Source organism: Pseudorca crassidens, chromosome 14 (assembly GCF_039906515.1).
Source record: "Pseudorca crassidens isolate mPseCra1 chromosome 14, mPseCra1.hap1, whole genome shotgun sequence".
NCBI lineage: Eukaryota > Metazoa > Chordata > Mammalia > Artiodactyla > Delphinidae > Pseudorca > Pseudorca crassidens.
In genome coordinates, this window is record NC_090309.1 from 29152355 (window position 1) to 29174207 (window position 21853).

Here is a 21853-nt window from a genome sequence, read left to right on the forward strand (position 1 = left end):
CGGCTGAGCAAGGGCCCTTTTAGAGCTTTTCTGTGGTTCTGCATCTGCTGGGGGAGGCTTGACTGCTCTCAGACATGGTTTTAGTGGCCTGGGGACAGGACAAAACCCCGAGGTTCCCTTAGTGACCTTTCAGGGCTCCATCCTCCTGGGATTGTGCCAACGCTTTGAAGGGGGTTCCGGCCTTCATACGCCACCTCCTTGCCTCTTTGGGCCTCTGTGGTGTACCTTTTCCAGCCTCTGTCCTCTCAGGGTGTCTGGAGGCCCAACGTTTGCATTCAGCTTGATGACAAATGCTGTCCGTCGAAGGTTAAGAACGTGGGCTGGGAGTCAGGCAATCTTCATGTTCTAGTTCCGACTGTATCACTTACTAGCTGTTTGACCTTGGGCAAGTCACAAACCTTCTCTGTAACTTAGTTTCCTCACCCACATAGTGGGGATAATGGATCTCGTCTCCTGGACTGTGTGGATAGTAAAAGAGGTACAGAGTCTGGCACACAGTGAGCATGTGCAGTAAGTCTAGCTCTGCCGATTCTATAGCACCAGTCATTTGTCCTGCCTCTCAGGTGTGGTCCACAGGCCAGCAGCCCTGGCATCCCCTGGAAGCTGGGTAGAAATGGAGCCTCTCAGGCCCATCTGCACCCATTGCATCAGAATCTGCATTTTTACCAGACTCAGCGATCCTTTTGTACTTTGCAGTTTGAGAAGCGCTGTTGTATGTCACTCCTGAAGAGCAGCGTCTGTAGCGGCACATACCTCTTACATGCAAGGAATTTTCCCTTACTGCTCCTTTCCTGATGGAGCATGTCTTGGCTGCAGTCATACCTGGGACAAGTCCCAGATAATGATCATCTTTGTCAAAACCTGTTTCCTGAGCACACGCTTCCTGGGCTTTGGGGAGTTCAGGTGCTCAGACAGTGCAGGGGTTGAGGTGGGTGCCATGTAGGTGGAACAGTTCAGTACCTGCAGTGAAGGATGTGCAGGTTGTTGTTTTACATTCTGTAGGGGCTGAAGAATCTAGGCTTTGAGAGCTGAGTGCGTGTCAGGGAAATTGTACTGGGGCAGAATCACTGTCCTTCTTCCTGTCCTGGTGAGTGCTGTTTCAAAAGCAGCTTTGTGGAATAGAGGCCTTGTTCATTTTAGCACTCTTTATTCATAGAAAGTACTTATTGATGCCTGATCCTCCCCCATGTATGTGTTCCTTTGATAATTTGTCCCGGGTTGGGGGGAGGGGGAGAGAGATGAGGGTTTCTAGGGTCAGTTCTCTCGGAAGAAGTGGGTTCAGTGGACTTTGGAAGGCAAGCCTTGGCTGGGCAGGGGAGAGACGCAGGTTTCTTCTGTGTAACAATTGAGTGTCCTTGATGATATACCCAGGTGGAGGGAAAGTTGGCCTCTGATCCATGAAGTGATGTAGAGCAGGCAGGGGACTGTCCTTCTGTGGTTCTCACACTGGGTCTGATGAATTCAGTCACCTGAGGAGGTACTCCCTTCCACCTTGAAATGTAGATTTCTAGGCCTGGCCTTTCTAATTCAGTAGGTTTTAGGTTGTATCTTAGTATGAATAGATAAAAAAGAAATCCCGCACTGATAGCCACCATCTAGATATGTGCTGGGGCCGTGGTCAAATCCTAATTGGTTTTGGCCAGGTCTCAGCCACGGATGGGAGTGACAGGCCTTGGTCCACAAGCTGTTGGTTGTGTGGCCTTGCCGTCACCATCTCAGCCTGTCACACTTCTGGGAGAAGCCCTGCTCCAAGTAGCTGGCAGGGTCCAATGAGTCCTGCCCCTGACTGATAGGGAGACAGATGGCAACAGTGACTGAGGGTCCAGAGGCAGGTCCCAGCCATTCTCAGCCTCACTCTGCTCTGGATGGGGGAATCTCAGAAAATGGTGAGGAAAGTCTTCTTTTCCCTCCTGGCCTCCCTGAAAAGCAAGTCCAGAGAAGAACCCCAAAATCCCTGGGGAAGAGCAGGGGAAGCAGAAGTGACCTTATGGGGAGGGGGTTGGGAAGGGCGGGGGACAAGGATCCTTTGGGCCGAGGACCTGAGCCTCAGCTGGGCTAGTAATGTAATGCATCCTCTTTCATCGAGGGGTCGGAGGGAGAGGCGAGGAGCCTATTCTGTCTCAGCCAACTGAGAGGATAAGATAGGAACGGGAATTTTCTTTTGTCTCTTTTTCCTATTACGACAGTAATATATGGCTCTTATAAAAAATTCAAACAGGACAAAAGTAGGCAATGCGGGAAGTGATAGTTCCCTGCAACCTCAACCCGCAGAGATAACCAGTGTTACTGCTGTGGTGTGTGGAGTGTGACCAGCTGGGGCTCAGGACCCGTGACCCTTATGCCCAAGTGAAGGATGTCTGTGCTTGCGGATTCCCGTTGCTCAGGGCTTGGTGGGCCTGCAGCTGGAGTCCATATACTTCTCTTTGCCCCACCTCCCAGAATCTTTCTGTGCTAAATGAGGCCTGGTCCACGTTTGGCCAAGGTGACTTGGCCTTGAAAGAGTTAAGGGGTCAGGCCCAAAGTGGACGTTGGGTTGGGAAAGCAGGGGTGTGAGGATGTCGATGCTAGCTGGTTTGTCTTTCTATTAAATGTCTCCTCGTGCCCCCAGACACATCCTCACACGCATCCCGTCAGTCTGTCTCTCAGCTCTCTTCTCCGCTCCCTGCCCCTCCTCCCCCATCTTTCCTCCCTGTGCCTACTCATCACGAGAGCGGCATGTAAACACCCACACACCCTCTGAGTGTAGCCCTCCGCCGTCCCTGCTTGTGCCGTCCCTGCTTGTGCCGCCGTCTGTCCTGACCCAGCCTTAGTGGGAGTGGTCTCTCAGGTTTGGGAGGGAAAACCAACAGCCCAGGTTCCCTTCACTTAGGCCATCCAGTGGTCCCCAAGCAGAGGCTGGATGCATAGCCCGCAGTGGACACCTAAGAGGTTAGTCATGGTGGACTCTTCCAAAGGGATGCAATTGGAAGTGTCTCTGCGAAGACCTTTTCTTTTCTTTTTTTTTTTTTTTTTAAAGTCACAGCATTTAAACCCACCACCACCACCAAGCCCTTGCAGTGACTTATTTCTGGACATTTGGATGTGCAGGGACTTTCATACAAAAGACCTCCCGCTTAATGTCCGTGAGAAGCTCAAGGAGCTGGTGTTGTGGGGTGAGCGGATCTTAGGTGGGAGATGACCACCACAGCATGGACTGAGGCGTGTGGGGTGTGGTACAGTGTGTAGTGTTTGTGTGTGGTGTGGTGTGTGTGTCCTCTGAGGGACTCGGAGCCCTTCAGTGACCAATCTGACCGCCTCCACCGGGCTTTATTCCATGTTCATGCCTGGTTGGCTGAGTCCAGAATTCTATGCTGGAAGCTTTTACTTCAGAATTTTGAAGGCATGACTCCAGATGGTGCCCAGTGTTACTGATGAGGACCTGATGCTAATTCTAATTCCTGAATGTACAAACCTGTCTCCCCTCTTTGGAAACCTTCAGGGTCTCCTGAATGTACAAACCTGGTGCTCTGAAACCTTGCAGTGATACCTGCTGGCTGGGTCTTTCCTCGTTCACTGTGCTGCCTGCTTGTGGGCCCTTCTGTGCTGGTGCTCATGTCCTTCAGGAGAACTTTCTTGTATTGTTTCTTTCATGATCTCTTGCTCATTGTGTTCTCTGTGTGCTCACTGTGTCTTCTTTTTTTAATTAATAGAGTTTAGTTTTAGTTTTAGGTTTACAGAAAAACAAGTGGAAAGTACAGAGAGCTCCCGTATATATTCCCTCACACCCCCTCCTGCTCTAGTTTCCTCTATTATTAACCTCTTACATTAGTGTGGTACATTTGTTATGAATGATGAGCCAATAGCAATACATTATTATTAATTAGAGTCTCCTTCCTGGCTGCTTGTTCTTGGATAAGTTACTTCACCGCAGAGCTTTGACCTCCTGATCTGTAAAATCCCAGGTTTGTTGTGAGGTGTAAATGGAAGGGAGATGAGCACCCCTGCATTCCTTTGTCACACACGGCAGATGCTTACAGATGAGTGAGTGCTCTTTCCCTTCCCTGGGTCTCTTGCTTAAGGCCCGTTTATGCCTTCTTGTCTGTTCCTCCAGCTTGCAGAGGTGTTCCTGGCAGGGCTTGGGGTGAGTAAATGAGCGGGTGAGGTGTGTGTGTGTGTGTGTGTGTGTGTGTGTGTGTGTGTGTACATGCACTAGTGTTCCTGGCCCTGGGCCTCTGGGTGAGCTGTTCTTTCCTGGACTCACTGGTGGCTCAGAGCAGAGCTTAGGCTGGGACTAGCCAAAGGAGATGATGTAAATGGGAAAATGTGGGTAGGTGTGTCTGTACCTGGGGCCTGGAGTTGAAAGGGTTCCTCTCAGACCCGGCCTTGCTGCTCTGGGCCTCAGAGTTTCAGATGTAGGGGGCTGGGGCAGGGGAGGTCTCTGAGCTCCAGGGAAGGTGCCGGGTCAGGAGGGTCACTTGGCTGCCCTGCCTGGTAGTGCCGAAGAGCTTCCCCCACGTGGGATGTGGTTTCCTTCATCACGGAAAAGTTGTGGGTAGTTTCTTAGCTGTTCTTGTGGCCTGGAAGGCGGCAGGGCTTATGTGTCAGAGCAGAAGCCTGTGTGGGGAGGCTGTCGTGGCTCCTGAAGCAGAGAGGGGCTCTGAGACGTACCTGTGACCGGAGCCCCGGCACCCCCTTCTCACAGGTGGTACAAGCTGCACTCGAAGGTAGGCAAGAAGGAGAAGGAGCGTGGAGAGATCCAGGTCAGCATCCAGTTCACGCGCAACAACCTCAGCGCCAGCATGTTTGACCTGTCCGTGAAGGACAAGCCTCGGTCCCCCTTCAGTAGGATCAAGGACAAGATGAAGGGCAAGAAGAAGTTTGATCTGGAATCCGCCTCTGCCATCCTCCCAAGCAGCGCCCTGGAGGACCCCGAGCTGGGCAGCCTGAGCAAGATGGGCAAAGCCAAAGGCTTCTTCCTCCGCAACAAGCTGCGGAAGTCTTCCCTGACCCAGTCCAACACCTCGCTAGGTTCGGACAGCACCCTGTCCTCAGCCAGTGGGACCCTGGCCTACCAGGGCCCCGGGGCCGAGCTCCTCACCCGCTCGCCCAGCCGCAGCAGCTGGCTGTCCTCCGAAGGGGGTGAGTGGGGAGGGGGGGAGGGGAGGGGAGGGGAGGGGAGGGGAGGGGGGCAGTGCGGGCTCTCCCCTCAGGTGTAGGGAAGGCCGGGCCGGGCAGCGGGCTTCTAACTCGGTGTGTGCTTCCTTTCCAGGCAGGGACTCGGCACAGTCCCCCAAGTCGCTCACCCATAAAAGAACATACAGCGATGAGGCCAGCCAGGTGCGAGCCGCTCCTCCCCGGGCCCTTCTTGACCTTCAGGGCCACCTTGACGGGGCCTCCCGCTCCTCTCTCTGCGTCAACGGGAGCCACATTTACACTGAGGAGCCCCAGGGGCCCCTGCGGCACCGCAGCTCCATCTCTGGCCCCCTGCACACTGTCTCCTCCCGGCCCTCTGAGGAGGGGCCGCGCTCTGCGGATGACTCCTGGGGCAGAGGCAGCCGCCGCACCGGCAGCTCAGAGGCGGTGCCTGGACAGGAGGAGCTGAGCTCGCAGGTGCTGGCCGTCGGGGCCCGCTGCTCTGGAGAGGAGGAGGGGGCCTGGCCCTCAGAGGGGAGGCCGGTGCAGGTCGCCACACCTATGGTGGCCTCCTCTGAGGCTGTGGCCGAGAAGGAGGGAGCCCGGAAGGAGGAGCGGAAGCCCCGGATGGGCCTTTTCCACCATCACCACCAGGGGCTGAGTCGGAGCGAGATGGGGCGCCGAGGCTCTCTGGGGGAGAAGGGGGTTCCCACTCTGGGGGCCTCCCCACACCACTCGTCCAGTGGGGAGGAAAAGGCCAAAAGTAGCTGGTTTGGCTTGAGAGAAGCCAAGGAACCAACTCAGAAACCCAGGTACGTCCTTGGCAAGACCAGCTTTGATCCCTGGGGTGGATGCTGGGGTATTTGCACCGAACCCCGGGGCAGGGAGAATGGGGCAGGATGGGACCCTTGGGCAGGCTGCTGGGGCTCTGGCTTTGCATGGTTGAGCGGGGAACCCTGTCTCCCTAAGCCGCGGCTTGTTGTCTGCACGTGGACGCAGGTGAGTTGAAGGGCACAGCGCTCTGGGGGTCCCGTGGGCCTCACTTCCTGAGTTGGCACACCCATCCCCTGCGGGAGGGGGAGGAATAGGACAAAAGCAGGAAAGGCCATTTGTATGAATTCTTTGCTTCCCAACCTCTACCTCTTGCCCCCTGGCCTCAAGGTCACCAAGCTTTGGCAGGTAGAGAGGTGGGGACCAAGGACTCACCTCAGACTTCCCCCACCCTTTCCGAAGCTAGATGGCTTCACACCAGCCGTCCCAGCTGTCTCTGTGCTGTCTTCTCTCTGAGAGATGGGAGTTGAGTAATTGATGTGTCCACCCCCTCCCCTGTACACTCACCCCCGGTTGCTCCCCGGCCTTGGCCGGAGGCTGTGGGCAGCTCCCCTGAAATCTGTGACCTACCCTGTGTCCTTAGAGACTCCTGGGGCTCTGGCCCTCTCTGGTGTCTCTTGGTCTTGGGGTATGGCAAGTGCTGATGGCGGCTGCTCTGTTTTGAATATGCTGAGTCCCACCTGGGAGAGGAATGCAGGAGTCCTTCAGCCTAGGCCTGGGACAGAGTCCCTAGCCCTCACCCTGGCCCTCTGATCTCCTCCTAAGTTGGAGCCAGCGGAGGCTGCTTCACTATCCAGCAGGGCCCAGGGAGGGGCTCCGGGCTTTGGCCAGGAGCAGGTGTTCCCCCCTGCCAAGGGCCCAGGGCCAGCCCTGGACAGGAGCATCTGTGACAACCCCAGCCAGTGTGGCAAGGGCGGCCGTTACTGTCCTGTCAGCAAGCCTGCCTGTCCCCATCAGTGGCTATGTGGGCCGGAGGCGGGGTGGGAAGAGTGGGCGCAGTGGTAAAGGGCCAGGAGATAGGGCAAAGGGAGGGGCCCTAAACCTCTTCCCCAGCAGAGGGGAGAAGACTCCTGAAGTCCTGGTTCTTTTCTTGCCCTGTGAAATTCTGAGTTTGCTCAGAGGACCAGGGAGAGAAACGCAGGGCCTTTGAGGTTTGAGCCCTGGCCGCCTGGCAGCTCTCCGTACAGCCTCATCGATGGGTGTGTGGGGTGGATCAGTCTCTGGGTGATGTCTCCCCTGCTTAGGAGAGCTTCGGTTCCCTACTGCCCAGCCCTCCTCACCGGAGCCCAGGGGAACTGCTGGCTACCTGCAGCCTAGAGGAAGAAGGGGATGCCCAGGCTGAGCTGGTGGCCCTGTGACAACTCAGAGATTGTAGGTGGTGTGGTGGAGGGAGGGGCACAGACCGTGGGCTCAGTGCTGTTGTCCATGGGGTGTCTCTGGGCCTCTTCCAGGGTGGGATGGATATGGGGGACATTTCTCTGTGAGGCTGTTTCTAGGCGAGTGCCAGGCTTTGGGCTCGAGCTCTGTAGGCCATGACAGTGATGTTGCGGTTGCCGTTGCTGGTGCTTACAGCCTCTGTTTTCCTTGTTTCTCCATGTCTCCTAATGGCCTTTCAGAGGCAAGAGAAGTTGGGTGATGGACGAACATAAGGGAGCTGAGGGTTTTGCCCTTCTCGTACTTGAATTCCGAGCTCGTCCTCTGCAGGTTGGAGGGCAGATGGGGCCTCCTGCCCTCCCTGGGACCCATTTGCTTACAGTGGCTGAAGGGGCAGGCTCTGTGGCCTTGCCTCCAGGCAGGGTGGGAGGGACTATTCTTGGGGTGCAGTGACCTGGCCTGCAGAGGTGTGAGACCTGGACATTGAGCCCTGTCAGCATCACGCTGGCCCTGTGTGCCTCGGAGGGAAGGGCTGGCCTGGAAGAAACCACCCTTGGTGCTTGCCCAGAGGTCTTGGGGCCTTTGAGGAGAGAATAAGAGGTGAGCTGACTTGCGGCAGGAAGCCATAAGTTGGACACCTAGAACTGGAGTGACCGAATGTAGCTGCGAGACACCCAAGGGGATCCTGTCCACAGGTCCAGAGGTTTGGGTGCCTCTGCCCCGGGGCTACCATTGCAGATTGCTGGGTGTTCCTCACTAGGCAGGGCAGCAGCGCCCTCTAGTGTTCCCACATTGCACTGAGGCCCCGTGCAGAGGCCAGAAGCAGTATGTGCTGTGCACAGTATCCAGAGAAAAAACTGTTGCTGTTGGAGAAGGCAGCAGCTGGGAGAGGCCAGGAAGATGGTCCTCCTGTTCCTCCTGACCTGTCCCTCATCTGCCAGGTCCCATGACTGTTGCACTAGCCCCCACCAGCATGTGGGCGGGGGGCTGGGGAATGGCTGGTTGAGGTTTGGGCCACAGATCTCATCCCTGCTCACCAGCCCTGCTGTGAGCCATTCACCCTGAGCTGCAGCACAGGTCACTTTAGTGTGTGTTTAGGACCGTCAAGACCGTGTGTGTTGAAACCACCAGTGCCAAAACGAATTGTCTTTGTGTCTGTCCCTTTCTGACCCTTTTAGGGTACGTATAAGCTTTCTGAGAGCAGGTCATCTCAAGCTCCTGTGTTCCCTCCCCTCACACTAACCACAGAACTTTGTGCACAGTAGGAGATCAAGTGTTAGATACAGACATTTTTTTAAATTGGGGGTAAGCATGGCCCAACACAGAGGCAAGTGTATCGTGGTGGCCTTCAGCAGTCTCTGCATCTGCCCCAGCCCCTCACCAGGTGGTGAGCAGTGAGGTCCTGATGAGCCTGGAGTGTGCGCTGGCTGCCGAGAGAGCTCGGGGTCTCAGCGGCGTTCGCAGTGGTGTAAACGTGTAACTGTGTTGTATGCCAGTGACTTAGAGTTAGTGTGGCCATAAATCCTGTTTGTGCCTGTTTTCCTGGCATAGTTAGTAGTGCCCCTTTACTCTATTAAAAACATTCTGGTTTGGAAGATAAATTATATGGTCTGCCTACTTAGAGCATGCAAGGCCCCACTGTGTCACCTCACTGTGCCCAGATGAAGGGAGAGGATGTGTCCAGTCATGTTTCCTGGACATCGGGGCACATCTCAGGCAGACACCAGGAGATGGAGCCTTAGGAGGGCTGGCTGAAGGCATTTTGGCTGGGGTGGGTATGCCTGAAAGGCTGGCTTTAGCCTTTTCAGGGAGTGCCTGTGGGAGAGTCTTTGCAGATCCACATGCCACCTCTGGGACCAATGCATGGAAATAACAAGGACACATAGCTCATCTCAGTCTAAGGAAGAGCTGTTCACCAGTGAAACCTGGCCCCTCGCTACAGAGGTGTCCTGGTGTAGTGAGTTACCTAGCAACGGCTGTGTTTAAGAAGAAGGGGGGCTGTTGGAGGGAACAGGTGATTGCTGTATTAAGTGGCAGGTTCATCCAATTGCTCTAAGGTTCTTAAGCCACAGTAAGGCCCTGAAGTTTTATTCTGTCAGGTCAAAGGGGCAGAGACATTTGGACTTCTGATTTCTTTCCCCAACTTTTGGTCCTAAAAGAGAAGATAAGTCAGCATATGTTGTAGCCCCTGCTGCTTGGCGGGGGGACAGCAATGTGCTGGGCTAGCATGGTGGGTTCTGTCCTCTGAGCATACCCTGCAAAGATAACCACACATGGGAATGTGTCTCTGATCTGATCTGTGCCAGGTGGAACGGTAGGCAGGGGAATTTTTTTTTTCTTTTGGCTGTGCCGCACAGCTTGTGGGACGGTAGTCCCCTGACCAGGGATTGAACCTGGGCCCTCAGCAGTGAGAGTGTGGAGCCCTAACCACTGGACTGCCAGGGAATTTCCGGGAGGGGACTTTTTAAAGTAAGAACTTTCAGAGTGTGCGCCTGGTGTTGAGCAAGGGTGAGGGAGGCATGGGGACAGGGGGACGTGTTACTGGGTAGGAGGGATGGACAAGAGGCTCTCAGAGGTTGTGCTGGCTCTGGGGAGGCTGCCAGGCCTGGCCCCTGGGGCACACCTTCCTCCAGGGAAAGCCCTTTGCTGGTTCCATACCAACGGGTTTGTGTGCACCTGTGGGTAGCCAGTGCGGGGAGGGTTGCCAGCCGAGCCTGGGGCTCCCAGCCCTTTCCCTGCCCTCTCCTGCCCTGCGGTTCTGACAGTCAGCCAGATTGCTGCAAGACTGTAAGAGTGAGTGGGGCCAGGCTGGGGCTGAGGGGTGTAGAGCTAAGCTTGGTGCTATTTAATGCTGATGGGGCTGCTTCCATCAGACCCCTCTGTCCACTTGTCATACAGGGCACTAGGGAGAGACAGCTCAGAGTCCCCCAGCCCTGTTCCTGGGGGCTGAGTCCTGCCGGCAGGGTTGGGCTGTGTCGGGAGTGGGTGCTCCGATGGTGGGGGTGGGCTGAGGGCAGGGTCTTGACCCACATGGTGGTGGTACGTTGCTCTCCTTGGTCCCCAAGGTAGATATATCTCGATGAAGGGAGAAAAGGGGCCTTTGGAGGTGTTGGGACTTTGGGCTCAGGATCCTCCCTCTTTTGGTGTCTTTACCGTGCCTTGACCGCAGAGGCAGAGCTGTTCTGGGAAGCCCTGGTGGGGTGGGAGAGGATGGGACTTTCTATGCCCGCCCTGGCCGGGAGTTATTGTCGGGCAGAAACAGGATTAGGAGAGTCTCTGGAAGCTAGATTCTTAAGAGAAACCCAGGGGTGGGGACCTGGCTGTGTCTTGCCTGTGAGGCTGGGCTCATAGACTCCAGCCTGTCTGGGTAGCCCACCTGTGCTGCTGGTTGAACTGGACTCCTTCCCATTGCCTGCCCCCGGTGTCTGCGGATGAGCTGGCCCTGCCTCTGCCCAGCTCTGTGTGGGACCTGCTCCGTCTGGCCCCTGGGTTCCCGGAAGAATCCTGGCTCCAGACTTCTGGGCCTCTTTCCATAGGTGCCCCTCCTACCCCAACCATCGTTCCTCGTGGGCTGATTGGTGAGGCCTGGCTTCTGGGACCTCAGGGCTCGCCCCGAGCATTTCCCCGTGGGAAGAAGCAGCTTGAGTGGAGAAGGTGGATGTGTAGGAGTTCTTCAGGATGTTTCCACCTGGGCTGGCAGGGGTCAAGGAATGGGGGTCTTGGGGCTTAGAGGGGGGCTGAAGGTGGGGGTCAAATAGCAGGCAAATCCAGGCCACTGACAGGCCCCTGAAGTCTGGGCTCAGCTGCAAGGAGCCTCAAACCATTGTCAGACTGCTGAAAGCAGGGGTGTTGGGTCCCCCTTTCCCCCTGCACTGTCTTTCTGGACTTCTGTCTGTGTCCGGGGGTTGTCCCGGGGAAGCCAAGAGCTCTAATTTTAGAGTCTATTCCTTCCCATTCCCCTCACGTCAGCTGCATGCTGTAGATAAGGTACAAGTGCAGGACATGCCCCCTCCAAGAAGACCCTGGAGGGGACACCTGAAGGCCAGCACGTATCTTGGGGAGTGTGAGTGTATTATCAAGGAGTGGATTTCCCAGGGGGGCCAGGGATCTGTGTGGGGGACCCTGGGAGGCCCCTGGTGACATCCAGAGTTGCTGCTGCTGCCTCTGCTGCCACATCCCAGCCTCTGTCTCCCCAGCAGCGTTGCTTCCAAGGCTGGCCCGTGGGTGCCCTTGGTGAGGGAGGCTGACTGCCATGTGCCAGGCCAGGTGGATGCCTGACAGCAGACATCCTCAGCAGTGTCTTGTCCTCCTTGGCCGGTTATGGTACCCTTCCCAGAAGCGAAAAGGCCACGTCCTCTCCAGCTGACACCTTGTCCTGCCTGTTAACAGCCCCATCATTACCTCTCATTTGTGCAAGGGTTCAGGAGAACCCAGGCTGTTTCAGGAGTCAGAATGTCGGGCACCGGCTGGGTTCTGTTAGTGCTGGCTTCATCCAGCCAAATACCTGGGCCTTGCTTTTCTCTGGTCTCTTTATCCTGTCCAAGCCAGCTGGTATTTTCTTTCCTCTGTCTCAGTCCATAAAGGGATGTCAGGTGCTTTCTGGTTGGTTCTTCAGGTGTCAGTCTGGCCTCGAGTAGTCGTCAGCATGGGGTAGTAGTTGGGATCACTCCTGTTAAGTGGGATTCTTGCTCCTCGGGGTTGGTGTGAGGACCGGATGAGCTCTGCCTAGAATCTTCATCCTTGGGTGATGCCTCGTCATGTACACATCGGGGTCTTCCCTCCGTCCCCTGGCCCACGTGCCCGAGCCCAGCTCGGGGAGCACGGTGGCACCTCTTCCCCAGGCAGGTGGCGGGCAGGGGTGTGGTGTTCAGCAGGGGCATTTCCAGTCTTGGCATTAACCAGGAGGCTCACGGTTTTGTCTCCCTCCACAGCCTGGACGTGTCTCCTCAGGTAGAATCTGACCCAGCTGCTCTTCCTCACCACGTCCCCTGCTCCCCCTGTGCTCCGGCCCCCCCACTCCTGCTCCCACCTCTGCTCCTATGCTAAGCACTAACCTTTTTGCAGCCACCTCCCCCGCTGTTGCCGCTGCTGCCGCTGCCACCGCCATCCCTGAAGCCACCCATGGGGATTCTTGGGTCTTACCAACCCGTTCCTCTCCTCCCTGCAGAGCAACCCTTTCTTCGAGGAGCTCGTAGCCGACATAGCACTAAACTCTCCTTCACCTGCTCCCTCTCTCCCCAGTGCCTCGAGGGCCAGCCCCACTCCCCTGGCCTCCCCTGGGAAAGCCCCGCCTGAGTGGGACGACACCTTCAACATCTTTGCTGCCAGCAGGCTGCGTCCAGAGGCCAGGAATGAGATCCTGGCCCCAGCAGGAGTGGGGCTGGAGGTGACTGGGCAGCAAGACCCAGGCCCTGGGGCCGTGACAGTGAAAGCAGCTGAGCCCCAGGGGGACCCTGGGGGAGGAGAAGGAGGTGGGAGCAGCGTGTGGCTGGAGCCCAGAGTTCCTCTGGACTTGGGACTGGACCTTCGGAGCAGGAGTGTGGTTGACCCGGGGCCCCTCGGGGCAGAAGGGGCCTGCCTGCCCTCCGCGTCAGCCCAGCTGCACCCGAGAGCCTCAGACTCTGAAGCAGACAGGGAGTTGCCCGCCCCAGGAGGGGAAGCAGGGCAGAGTCTGGCAGACAGTGCGACGTCTCTCTTTAGCTCCCCAGAAGTGATCAGTCTGTGGGAGAGGCTGCCTGGCCCAGACAGTGCCCCTGAGGGCCAGGACGAGGAGGCGTCCCGAGATGGCAGCCAGCTTTTCCATGAGCTCGACACAGTTGACGATTCCTGGCCGTGGGATGTGGTCACCGTTTCTCCTGCAGCTGAGGCTTCCTCACCAGTCCTGCGGGGAGAGTCCGATGAGCCGCCCACTCCCCAGATGCAGCCAGAGTCGCCAGAACCTGTGAGCCCCAAGAGGAGTGAGGGGCTTCCCCCACTGGAGCCGGAGTCAGAGCCCGAACCTGAGTGGGTGTCGAACGAGGGGCTGCAGCCCAACACAGCACCGCCCAAGCCACCGCGTCTCCTCATACCCTCAGATTCCCAGGAGAAGGAGGCAGCGGTGGAGGAAGAGAAGGAGAAAGCGGCAGGGGGGCTGGGTAGCAGGGGGTCAGAGATGGGAGGAGAAGATGTCTTCCCAAGTGCGTTGATTGCTGGTCCCCAGGCGGCCGAGGAGGAGGAGGAGGGCGGCGAGAAGCCGGAGTCAGAGTCTGACAGCCACTCTGGAGCCATGCTGGGTGGGCCAGGCCTGGAAGATCTAGCAGAGGATGCCAGCCCTCCTGTGTCTGGGCCCTGCCTACCTCGGCCCACCAGCTGTCCTCAGGGTCCTGCCCCTACACCCTCAAAGACCTTGGCTCTTCAGAGTCAGCAGATCTGGGCGGCTCCAGAGAGAGGAGAAGGCCCTGAGGCTCCTGAGGCCCAGACCCAGGAACCAGTAGGAGAGGCACATGGGTTCCTGTCAGGCAGCTCTCAGCTTGCTGACTTGTGGGTCTCGGAAGAGGATGCCTTGAACCCCTTCTTGCCTCAGGGGAGCCAAGATCCCCCCAGCCTCCCGTCCACATCCCTTCCAGGGTCCAGGGACCCTTCCGTCCACTGTGGTCCCGAAGAGCTGCCCACCCCCGCAGAACCTGCCTGTCCGTGGCCCCCTCTCCCACCCTGGGCCAGCCGCCACCACGGGGGGCCCAGCCCTCCGTGCTCGCCCCTGCCTGGAGCCTGGCCCCTGACCTCTTCCTCCCCGCCCCCCGGGGAGCCAGCGTCCCCCACTGGGAGCTCCCCCCCTCCACTTGGGGAGGACCACGCTGCAGTCACCCCAGCCTCCCCGCTTGCGCTTCTGCCCTTGGAGACACGACCAGCTGAGGAGCCACATCCCAGTGCCAGGTGAGCAGGTGCCCAGAAACCAGTCTCTAGGAGGAAGGGGGGCGCAGAGCAGCTTCAGCTCCTCCAGGGGCCGGTGAGGGGTTCCTTCACCCCAAGGCAGGACGGCGGAAGCTTTGGAGACGTGCGCCTTCCGTGGTACTGTCTCTGAAGCTGCTTCCTCTTGGGACCTTGGACCAGCAGGTGTCCCCATAAGCCGGGGGTTTGGGGGATGATGATGATGAGGTGTAGGGGGTGAGGAATGAGGTGGGGAGAAGTGATATGGGCCAGCAGGGAAAGGGGGATGTGAGCTCGGGTTCTCAGCACAGGAGGGGCTAGGGCAGTGCAGCTTGTCAAATGGCGGCCCTTGGGGGAGCAGACTGTGGAAGGCAGAGAGCCAGAGGGGAGGGACTGGTCCTGAGGTCAGAGAGGAGAGCCAAGATACCTTTAGAGGACAAAAGAAAAGCTAAGATGCTCCCCACATACATGACCCTCAGAAAAATGTTTTTTTCCTGACCCCAGCAGGTGCCTCATCGGTTTGCATTTGTGCCTTTCAGGGGGTGGTCCTGACGTGCTTAGGACTGTGCTGAGTGGACAGAGGATGCCTGTGTGACTGTGGTCACTGTGGCATTGGTCTCTTTTGGAAGAATTATGAGGCCGTGACCTCACCGGGTGGCTGGTGAGGGGTGACCAGAGCTGAGGCCCGGAGAGACAGGTCACTGTGGGGAATGGCGTACGACTTAGATGGGGCAGCAAAGCCCAGAGGGAGTCTAGCACTTCAGGAGACCTGAGTGAAGAAGTGGGGCGTGGGGAGGAGCAGAGGGGCACAGGCTCCAGCACTGGCCGGCCTCTGGGAGGCCCCCAGCCCACCAACTCATACCTTTGGTCATCCGGATTCACTGAGTGTCGACTGTGTGACAGGCACTGAACAGAGATGAAAGACACGGTTCCCACCGTATTCCCAAGGAGTTCCCAATCCAGAGGGGAAGATAAAAGTGAACCGGGGAAGGGAAACCCCAGGGGGCCAGTGCTGATAGGCGAAAAGTGGGTGGGAAGGAGCCTGGGCTGCTCCCGACTGCTGTTCCAGTGGGAGGTGGTGATGCTGATCCCAGAAGTGAGGGAGAGGAGGTGGTTAGGGCTTCCTTGCTCTGATGACAGCATCCTCAGCTGGCCCTGCCACACTCCAGCACCACTTCTAATTATACTCACCACTTTCTGGAAGTTTTATTCTCCTCAGAGTTGGCGTCACATCTGTACTTGGCATGTTCCTTCCATCATGACGTTGATGGGCCAAGTAGAGCTGTCCCCATTTATCAGATGAGGAAATGGAGTCTATGAGAGCTGCAGGGTCCAGGGTCCCTCAGATGTAGTGGGGGGGCAGTCAGACTGAGAGCCCAAGACTCCTGGCCCCCCATTCAGGGGGTTTTTATGCCGCACTGGTATTCCTGCCCTCCCTCAGCACAGCCCAAAGGTGGCATGAGAGCTGCCTTTACATCCTCACCCTTAACATAAACTCCTAGATGGGCAGGAGGGGCTGGGATGTGTTCTTTTCCCTACCGTCTGCTCCCGCCTGGCTCTCTGCCTCTCCTCCCGGGTTGTGACCCTGAACCCACAGCCCTGTCCTGAGTATCAGAGCTGGCTTCTCTGGGTCTGGGTGGGCCTCCCTTCAGTGGTGTTCGGGGGCCTTGGGATAAGCTGTTTTGCTTCCTCCTCCTGAATGGTCCACTTCCTCTGTGAAGTAAGTATAAATTTAGGAGGTCCTCTAGAGGCAGGTTAAGTTGAATTGGAAGCTGATGCTTACAGTTTGGGTACCCGTGACAGGTACAAGGTGCTGGGGGATCCCAGAGGAGAGTCACCTTAGTCAGCGTGGGGGAATCAGGAAGGTTTCCTGGAGGAAGTGGACTTGCACAGCTTTGAAACATGAGTAGGCGTTAGCAGGCCAGCAGGCAGAGGGGCAGTGTTCCAGACAGCAGCAGCTTTGACAAGAACCTAAAGATGAGAGCGAGCACGTCTTCCTCTGGCTGGAGTGAATGAGGGAGTAGGGGGTCAGGAAGAAAGGGCAGGGGCCCGGTTGTGTTAGAGATTGTGTTTTCTTACCTTGATAGGGAGCCACTGGGGAGGTGAGACCCTTGTCCCACACAGAACGGAGGAGTGGTTGGAGGTGGGCAAGATTGCCCCGGAGGAGCTGATTTAGCAGTTGGGTGTGGCTGGAAAAAGGTTTACTCAACGCTGGCTTGGAGAGGGGGGGATAGTGTGAGAGAAGGTGAGAAGGCAGCAGGGCTTGACGTTTGTCAAGGCTGAGGTGGGAGTGGGGGGCGTTCCGAGGGGTTCCTAGGTTTCTGACTAGAGCCGTACGAGGCTAATGGTGCCTGGCGCTCACCATGAGGGAGCGTAGGAAAGGGCAGGCAGGCCGGGGGGGAGTGTGGGTTCCTCTGGAGCCAGCCTGCAACTGTCTGCCTAGGTCTAGAGCTCAGGGGTGAGGTCTGGGCTGAAGATGGAGATCAGAGGTGGAGGGGAGAGGACCCAGGGGCAGACCCTCAGTTGAGCCTGGGAAGGATGTCAGGTGTCAGGAAACCAGACGGAGGTCTTGAGGAAAACCAGGGAGGAGAGCAGTCCAAAGGAAAGAGTGAGTGAGCAGTCCAAGGGTCAGTTCTGCAGAGAGGTCAGTGAGGTGAGAACTGAGGGGTTGGTGGCCTCAGCAGGAACACTTGTGACGGGCCGGTGGGGGCCACTGTCCTAAAGGGTTGAGGAGTCAACGAAAGGTGGGAACTTGTAGAGACAGAATGTGGTCCACATGCTCTGGAGAGGCTGGGTGAGAAGGAAGAAGAGGTGGGGATGACTGAGGGTGAGGGCTAGGCGAAGACAAGGCCAAGGGAGGGTTTCTCAGGCCTCTGTAAATGCTGATGGCAAGCAGCTGGTAGAGGTGGGCGAGTGACCAAGCACCCCAGTCTGCTCAGGTCTTCCTTGGCTTTAGCAGCACTGGAAGTCCCACATCCTAGGCATCCCCGGTCCTGGGAAAATTAGGAAACTGGGAGGATTGATCATCCCCCTAGAGAAACGTTACAGTAGAGAAGAGGAGGGAGGGGGGCTGGCTGGAGGGGGTGGCTCTGGCAAAGACTGGGATTAGGTACAGAGAAGTCTGCAGGACGGCCTCTGCTGTCCCTGTGAAGGGGGTGCAGCGGGGAGGGGCAGGTGGTGGAGTGAGGAGAGCAGTGAGGGCAGGGGCGTTGGGGGGCAGTCACCACCAGGTGGTGAGACCTGCTGGCCCCACAGAGAAGGTGGCCCCTCTTTTCCTTGTGCCACCCATCCCTCCCCATAACGCATCTCCTTTCTGTCTTTGCAGTCCCCACCCTGTGAAGCCCCTCAGTGCTGCCCCAGTGGAGGGCAGCCCTGACAGGAAGCAGTCCCGCTCTAGTCTGAGTACAGCCCTGAGCAGCGGGCTGGAGAAGCTCAAGACCGTCACATCTGGCAGCATTCAGCCTGTGGCTCCAGCCCCCCAGGTTGGCCAGACTGTGGACGCCAAGAGGCTGAAGGTGAGGCCCAGCAGGGTGCCTGGGGCGTCAGAGCAGACGTTTGGTGCTGTGAAGAGACGTCAGGTGTCTCGAGGTCAGGGGCCGGGTGCTGGGCAGGGTGGAGCAAGGAGCAGGCCTGGCCCCCCTCACCAGAGCCTTGAAGCCAGTTAGGCTGTCCCTGGCATTGGGACAGAGGCAGCTCCTAGGGCCTGTGTGGGGAAACTGGGGTGCAGGTGGGCCTGAGGCTGTCCTGCTCACTCTTACTCCCTCTGGCCTCAGGACTCTGGTGTGCTGGACCAGTCGGCCAAATACTACCACCTGACCCACGACGAGCTCATCGGTCTGCTCCTGCAGCGGGAGCGGGAGCTGAGCCAGCGCGACGAGCACGTGCAGGAGCTAGAGAGCTACATCGACCGGCTGCTGGTGCGGATCATGGAGACCTCGCCCACACTGCTGCAGATTCCCCCTGCTCCCCCCAAGTAGCCCTCTTCACCCCCATCCCCAGAGGCTTGGCGCAGACCCACTACCCAGTAGGGCTCGCACCCTCCCTCCCTCCCTCCCGCTGAACTCTCACCTGGGTCTGGGTGCAGCCTGTCCTCTGTTGTCACCCCTTGTTCCCGCTCTCTCCTGCCTCAACTGGGGCTGCTGGCAGGGGAGCCCTTTGGACTCCCATTGGCGCCATCAAGTTCTGTGTACAACTTGTGTCTTTGGGAGCCCTGAGTCTTTCCCATCTGCCTATTTTCATACCCCTTAGCTTTGGGGGCTCCAGGGAATTGGAGCAAAGAATTTCGCCCTCAAGAGGGAGCAGGGGTGAGCTGCAATGCGATGTGGTGGTATCTGGGACATACTTTATTACCCGCATTTCTTCCACGGCTAAACCCTTGTCTTCTCCACCTCCCTCCAGCCTCTGGAGGTCTCCTGGTAGTACTGGGGCTGTGGCAGGGACCAAGCGCCCAGTTCTCTGTGAGTTATGGGCAACCAGGGCACCTACTCTTCAGCCTCACGTCCAATTTCCCTGGGAGCAGGGAGCCTGTATGGTCTAGTCTGCCGTGTCCCAAGTCTGACTGCTTTCAGCTGTTTGCCGAGCGAGTGCAGCGTAGATGGCGGGAGATGATGGGGGCCGCTCCCCACCCTCGTCTGCTGACTTTTGCATTGAGTGTCATGTGTGAATGCATGGAGAGCTGGGACAGGAGTGGGGAGAGCCCCTCTCACCCACCTCCAGGCTTTGGGCTGCTTATGTTTGGGGATCAAGCCTCCAGCTCTGTTCTCATTGCCTGTCCAGATGCCAAAACTGTGCTGCTGCAGGGTTTGAACTTTTGGAAACCAATTAAAATGTGCCTTTTGTGGGTAGGGTCAAAAGCCTCCGGATGTAGACCTCTCCCCCTAGTTGGCGTCCCCCTCCCCTCCTGTTGAGCACATGGGGTTGGATCTTTTGGGGCCCTGGGAATGGGACAGGAGGGTGGGGGCAGCCCTGCTGCATGCTCTGCCCCTCCCCTAGAGTTAATTTCAGCTAAGGTTCCGGCCAGGCTGCTGCTGCTCCCTCAGCATCCCTGCCATCCTCTCCTCCTCCCTCAGCACAAATTGAGGAGGGTCCTAGGATAAAAACTACATTCTGGGAGTGGGAGGTCCCCCTCTGCCTACACTTAGGAAAAGCCTTCCTTGCCCTCCCATTCACCCACTAGCTGCTGACCAGACCGAAAGGGTCTGCTCCATGTCCTTGCCTGGCTTGGCTGCAGTGCACTTTGAAACAAAGTGTCTGTCCTTTGGCCCGGCCCCTGGTTTGCTTGCAGAAAACATGACAGACTTGCCCATGGTATCTGCAGGGAATCTTTGGTGGCTGGGGGTACTCTGCCTTAGCATTGTGCGGTGAGGAGGTGCTGAAGGGGGATGCTTTTGGCCCACCGAGAAGGTGAGAGCTCCTCTGTGACTACCTCTTCTTCATGAGACGGCCTGTGGGGTCACTCGGACAGCCGTGGAAAGGGATGTGCTCTCCGGGTCATGTCTTCCTTCTGCCAGGATGAAGCCGAGGAGTCCCACACATGGGGGAAAGCCCCTGTCATGTTATCTACCTTAAGAATCACTCGTCAGAGCTGAGGAGTGTTCACAGGTGCTCAAGACTTTGATCATGTTTCGGGAGGATCATTGGGGGTTGGATGGGTGTCTCTTCAGGAGGAAGGGGATCACTCCTCCACTAGGTGTTCCTCTGGGCTCTATTCAGTCTCAGTCCTGATCCTGGTCTTCCACTCGCCCTTGATTATGGGCCTCCAAAATGCCCAGGGCAGGGATGTCTTCAGAAGAGTTTTGAGCTGAAGCCCGGGGTTCTTGTGGCTGTTTTTGCTCCTAGCCATAACTTGGAGGAGAGCTGCAGGTGGGGTGGGCAGGGAGCAGGCACAGTTCTGCTTTGCTGTTTGTCTTCCTAGTTGTAACGCCTGTTTATAAAGAGCTTGTTCTTTATGTTTTGAGCACTTTATGAAGAATAAAAAATTAACATACTGCAGGTGGCTCTGTTGTGTTACTGTTTTGATAAGTGTATGAAGGAGGCTTCCGTGGGGGAGAAAGCAGCCTTAAATCAAGATGATGCGGTTCTCGGATGATAACCGCCCCTGCCCTAACCTCAGGGGCAGCAGCACAGTGTTGCTGAGTGGGCCGGGCTCTGTCTTTTCTCATTCCCGGGAAACCCACATTTACCGAGTGATGTGGGGCATACAGAGGGATTTTAAAAGACGTGATTCCTACTCTCAAGCCACTTAGTCTAGTAGGGAAAGATAAGATACAAATCCAAGATACAAATGGTTTCTTCACGGCCAGCTAGACTTTCTCCAGCTAGGAAAAGTCCATTTCTCGTGGTTCGACATGGAAGAGGAACTGACTGCTACAGATCATGCAGTGTCCAGAAGGCATGAGCCAACCCAGCACTTCACCATAAGCCTAAGGAGATTCACAGTGCGGGCGTGGGGGGAGGGGTGGGGTGGTGGTTAGGTTCCCAAGGTCAAAAACCAAACATTTCTACTGTCCTCTTGGGCAAAACAGGCAGCTGTCCCTCAGTCATTCCCGTGGCCCTTCCCCCCAGTCTGGCTCACTGACCAGATATTTCAGCTAGGAATCTGCTACTCTAATGTGCATGGGTGTTTATTATCCCTGCTAGTGCCTTGCTCTACAATCTGCAGTACTTCCCCTCTTACCTAAAGTCCTTGTAGCTGGTGCTTGTTAAGCACTTCTGAAACCCCCTCCCCCTCCCCCCATCCCAGTTCTCTTCCAGCCCAGGAACTGGGCCCCGGGAGAGATCTCCGGTTGGCTAGAGGAAGTGAAGGCTGCCAAGGCTCTTAAGTCCTTGCTGTTTAACTCATACAGCAACAAATACTTGAGTTTCTGCTGTGAGCCCTCTCAGCTAGCACTAAGGACTTAGCAATGAATCCAAAAGTCACAACTCCTGCTCTGTGGACCTCACAGTAGGAAAGGCAGATAGTCAAAACCACAAATAATTATAAATTGCAAGGGCTTGCGAAAGGAAAGTGCTGGCTGCTATAGGAATATGTAGTGGATTTTGCGGAAGCAGGGCGAGGATTGGCAAATGCAATATTTAGGCTGAGACCAGAAAGAGTCAGCATCAGGCTAAGATTAAAAAGTTAAGGTCTTTTGGGCCAATGGCGCGGCAAGCGCCCAGCATGCGCCAGGAACTGAGTTGGAGAGCAAGGGACGAGGGGCAGGGTGGCGACGGAAGGACCTGCATGAAGATTCTGCAGTGCAATTCTTTGTACAAAGTTTTCTAGGATTACCCTATTGTCTGGAGTCCTTGCCCATCTGGTCCAAGGGTCGGACCCACTTCAGTAGGGCTCTTCTGGGCTGCATGCAGCTCCAGGAGCGACGCCCACCGCAGCAACTCAAACTTCTAGGGGCAGGTAACCAGCGAGGGGTCGCTCGATGGCCCCCTATCGAGACCTTAAGAGTCGTACACGCACACTCCTCCCGGACTGCCGACGCCTGCAAAATTAGCGGCGGGAACCGAGACCCGGTCTGAGTCGGTGCAACTCTCCGCAGTCTAGGGTTGTCAAGCTCCGTGACAAGAAAAACTACATTCCCCACAACCCCTTGCGCCTCCGGCTTGCTGCGGTTGCTTACGGCCAATCGGGAGAGGC

The 21853-nt window shown here is 56.9% G+C and overlaps 1 protein-coding gene across 1 annotated transcript in view; it reads left to right on the forward strand.

The window, feature by feature from the left end:
• RAB11FIP5 (RAB11 family interacting protein 5) overlaps positions 1 to 20212 on the forward strand; it is a 36070-nt gene extending 15858 nt beyond the window's left edge. Inside the window, 7 exon segments of the mRNA XM_067704717.1 lie at positions 4682 to 5118; positions 5249 to 5924; positions 12249 to 12322; positions 12325 to 12432; positions 12435 to 14229; positions 17549 to 17738; positions 17997 to 20212. Coding sequence (XP_067560818.1) covers positions 4682 to 5118; positions 5249 to 5924; positions 12249 to 12322; positions 12325 to 12432; positions 12435 to 14229; positions 17549 to 17738; positions 17997 to 18200 — 3484 coding nt within the window. The 3' untranslated portion in view covers positions 18201 to 20212.
• The last annotated feature ends 1641 nt before the right edge of the window (positions 20213 to 21853 follow it).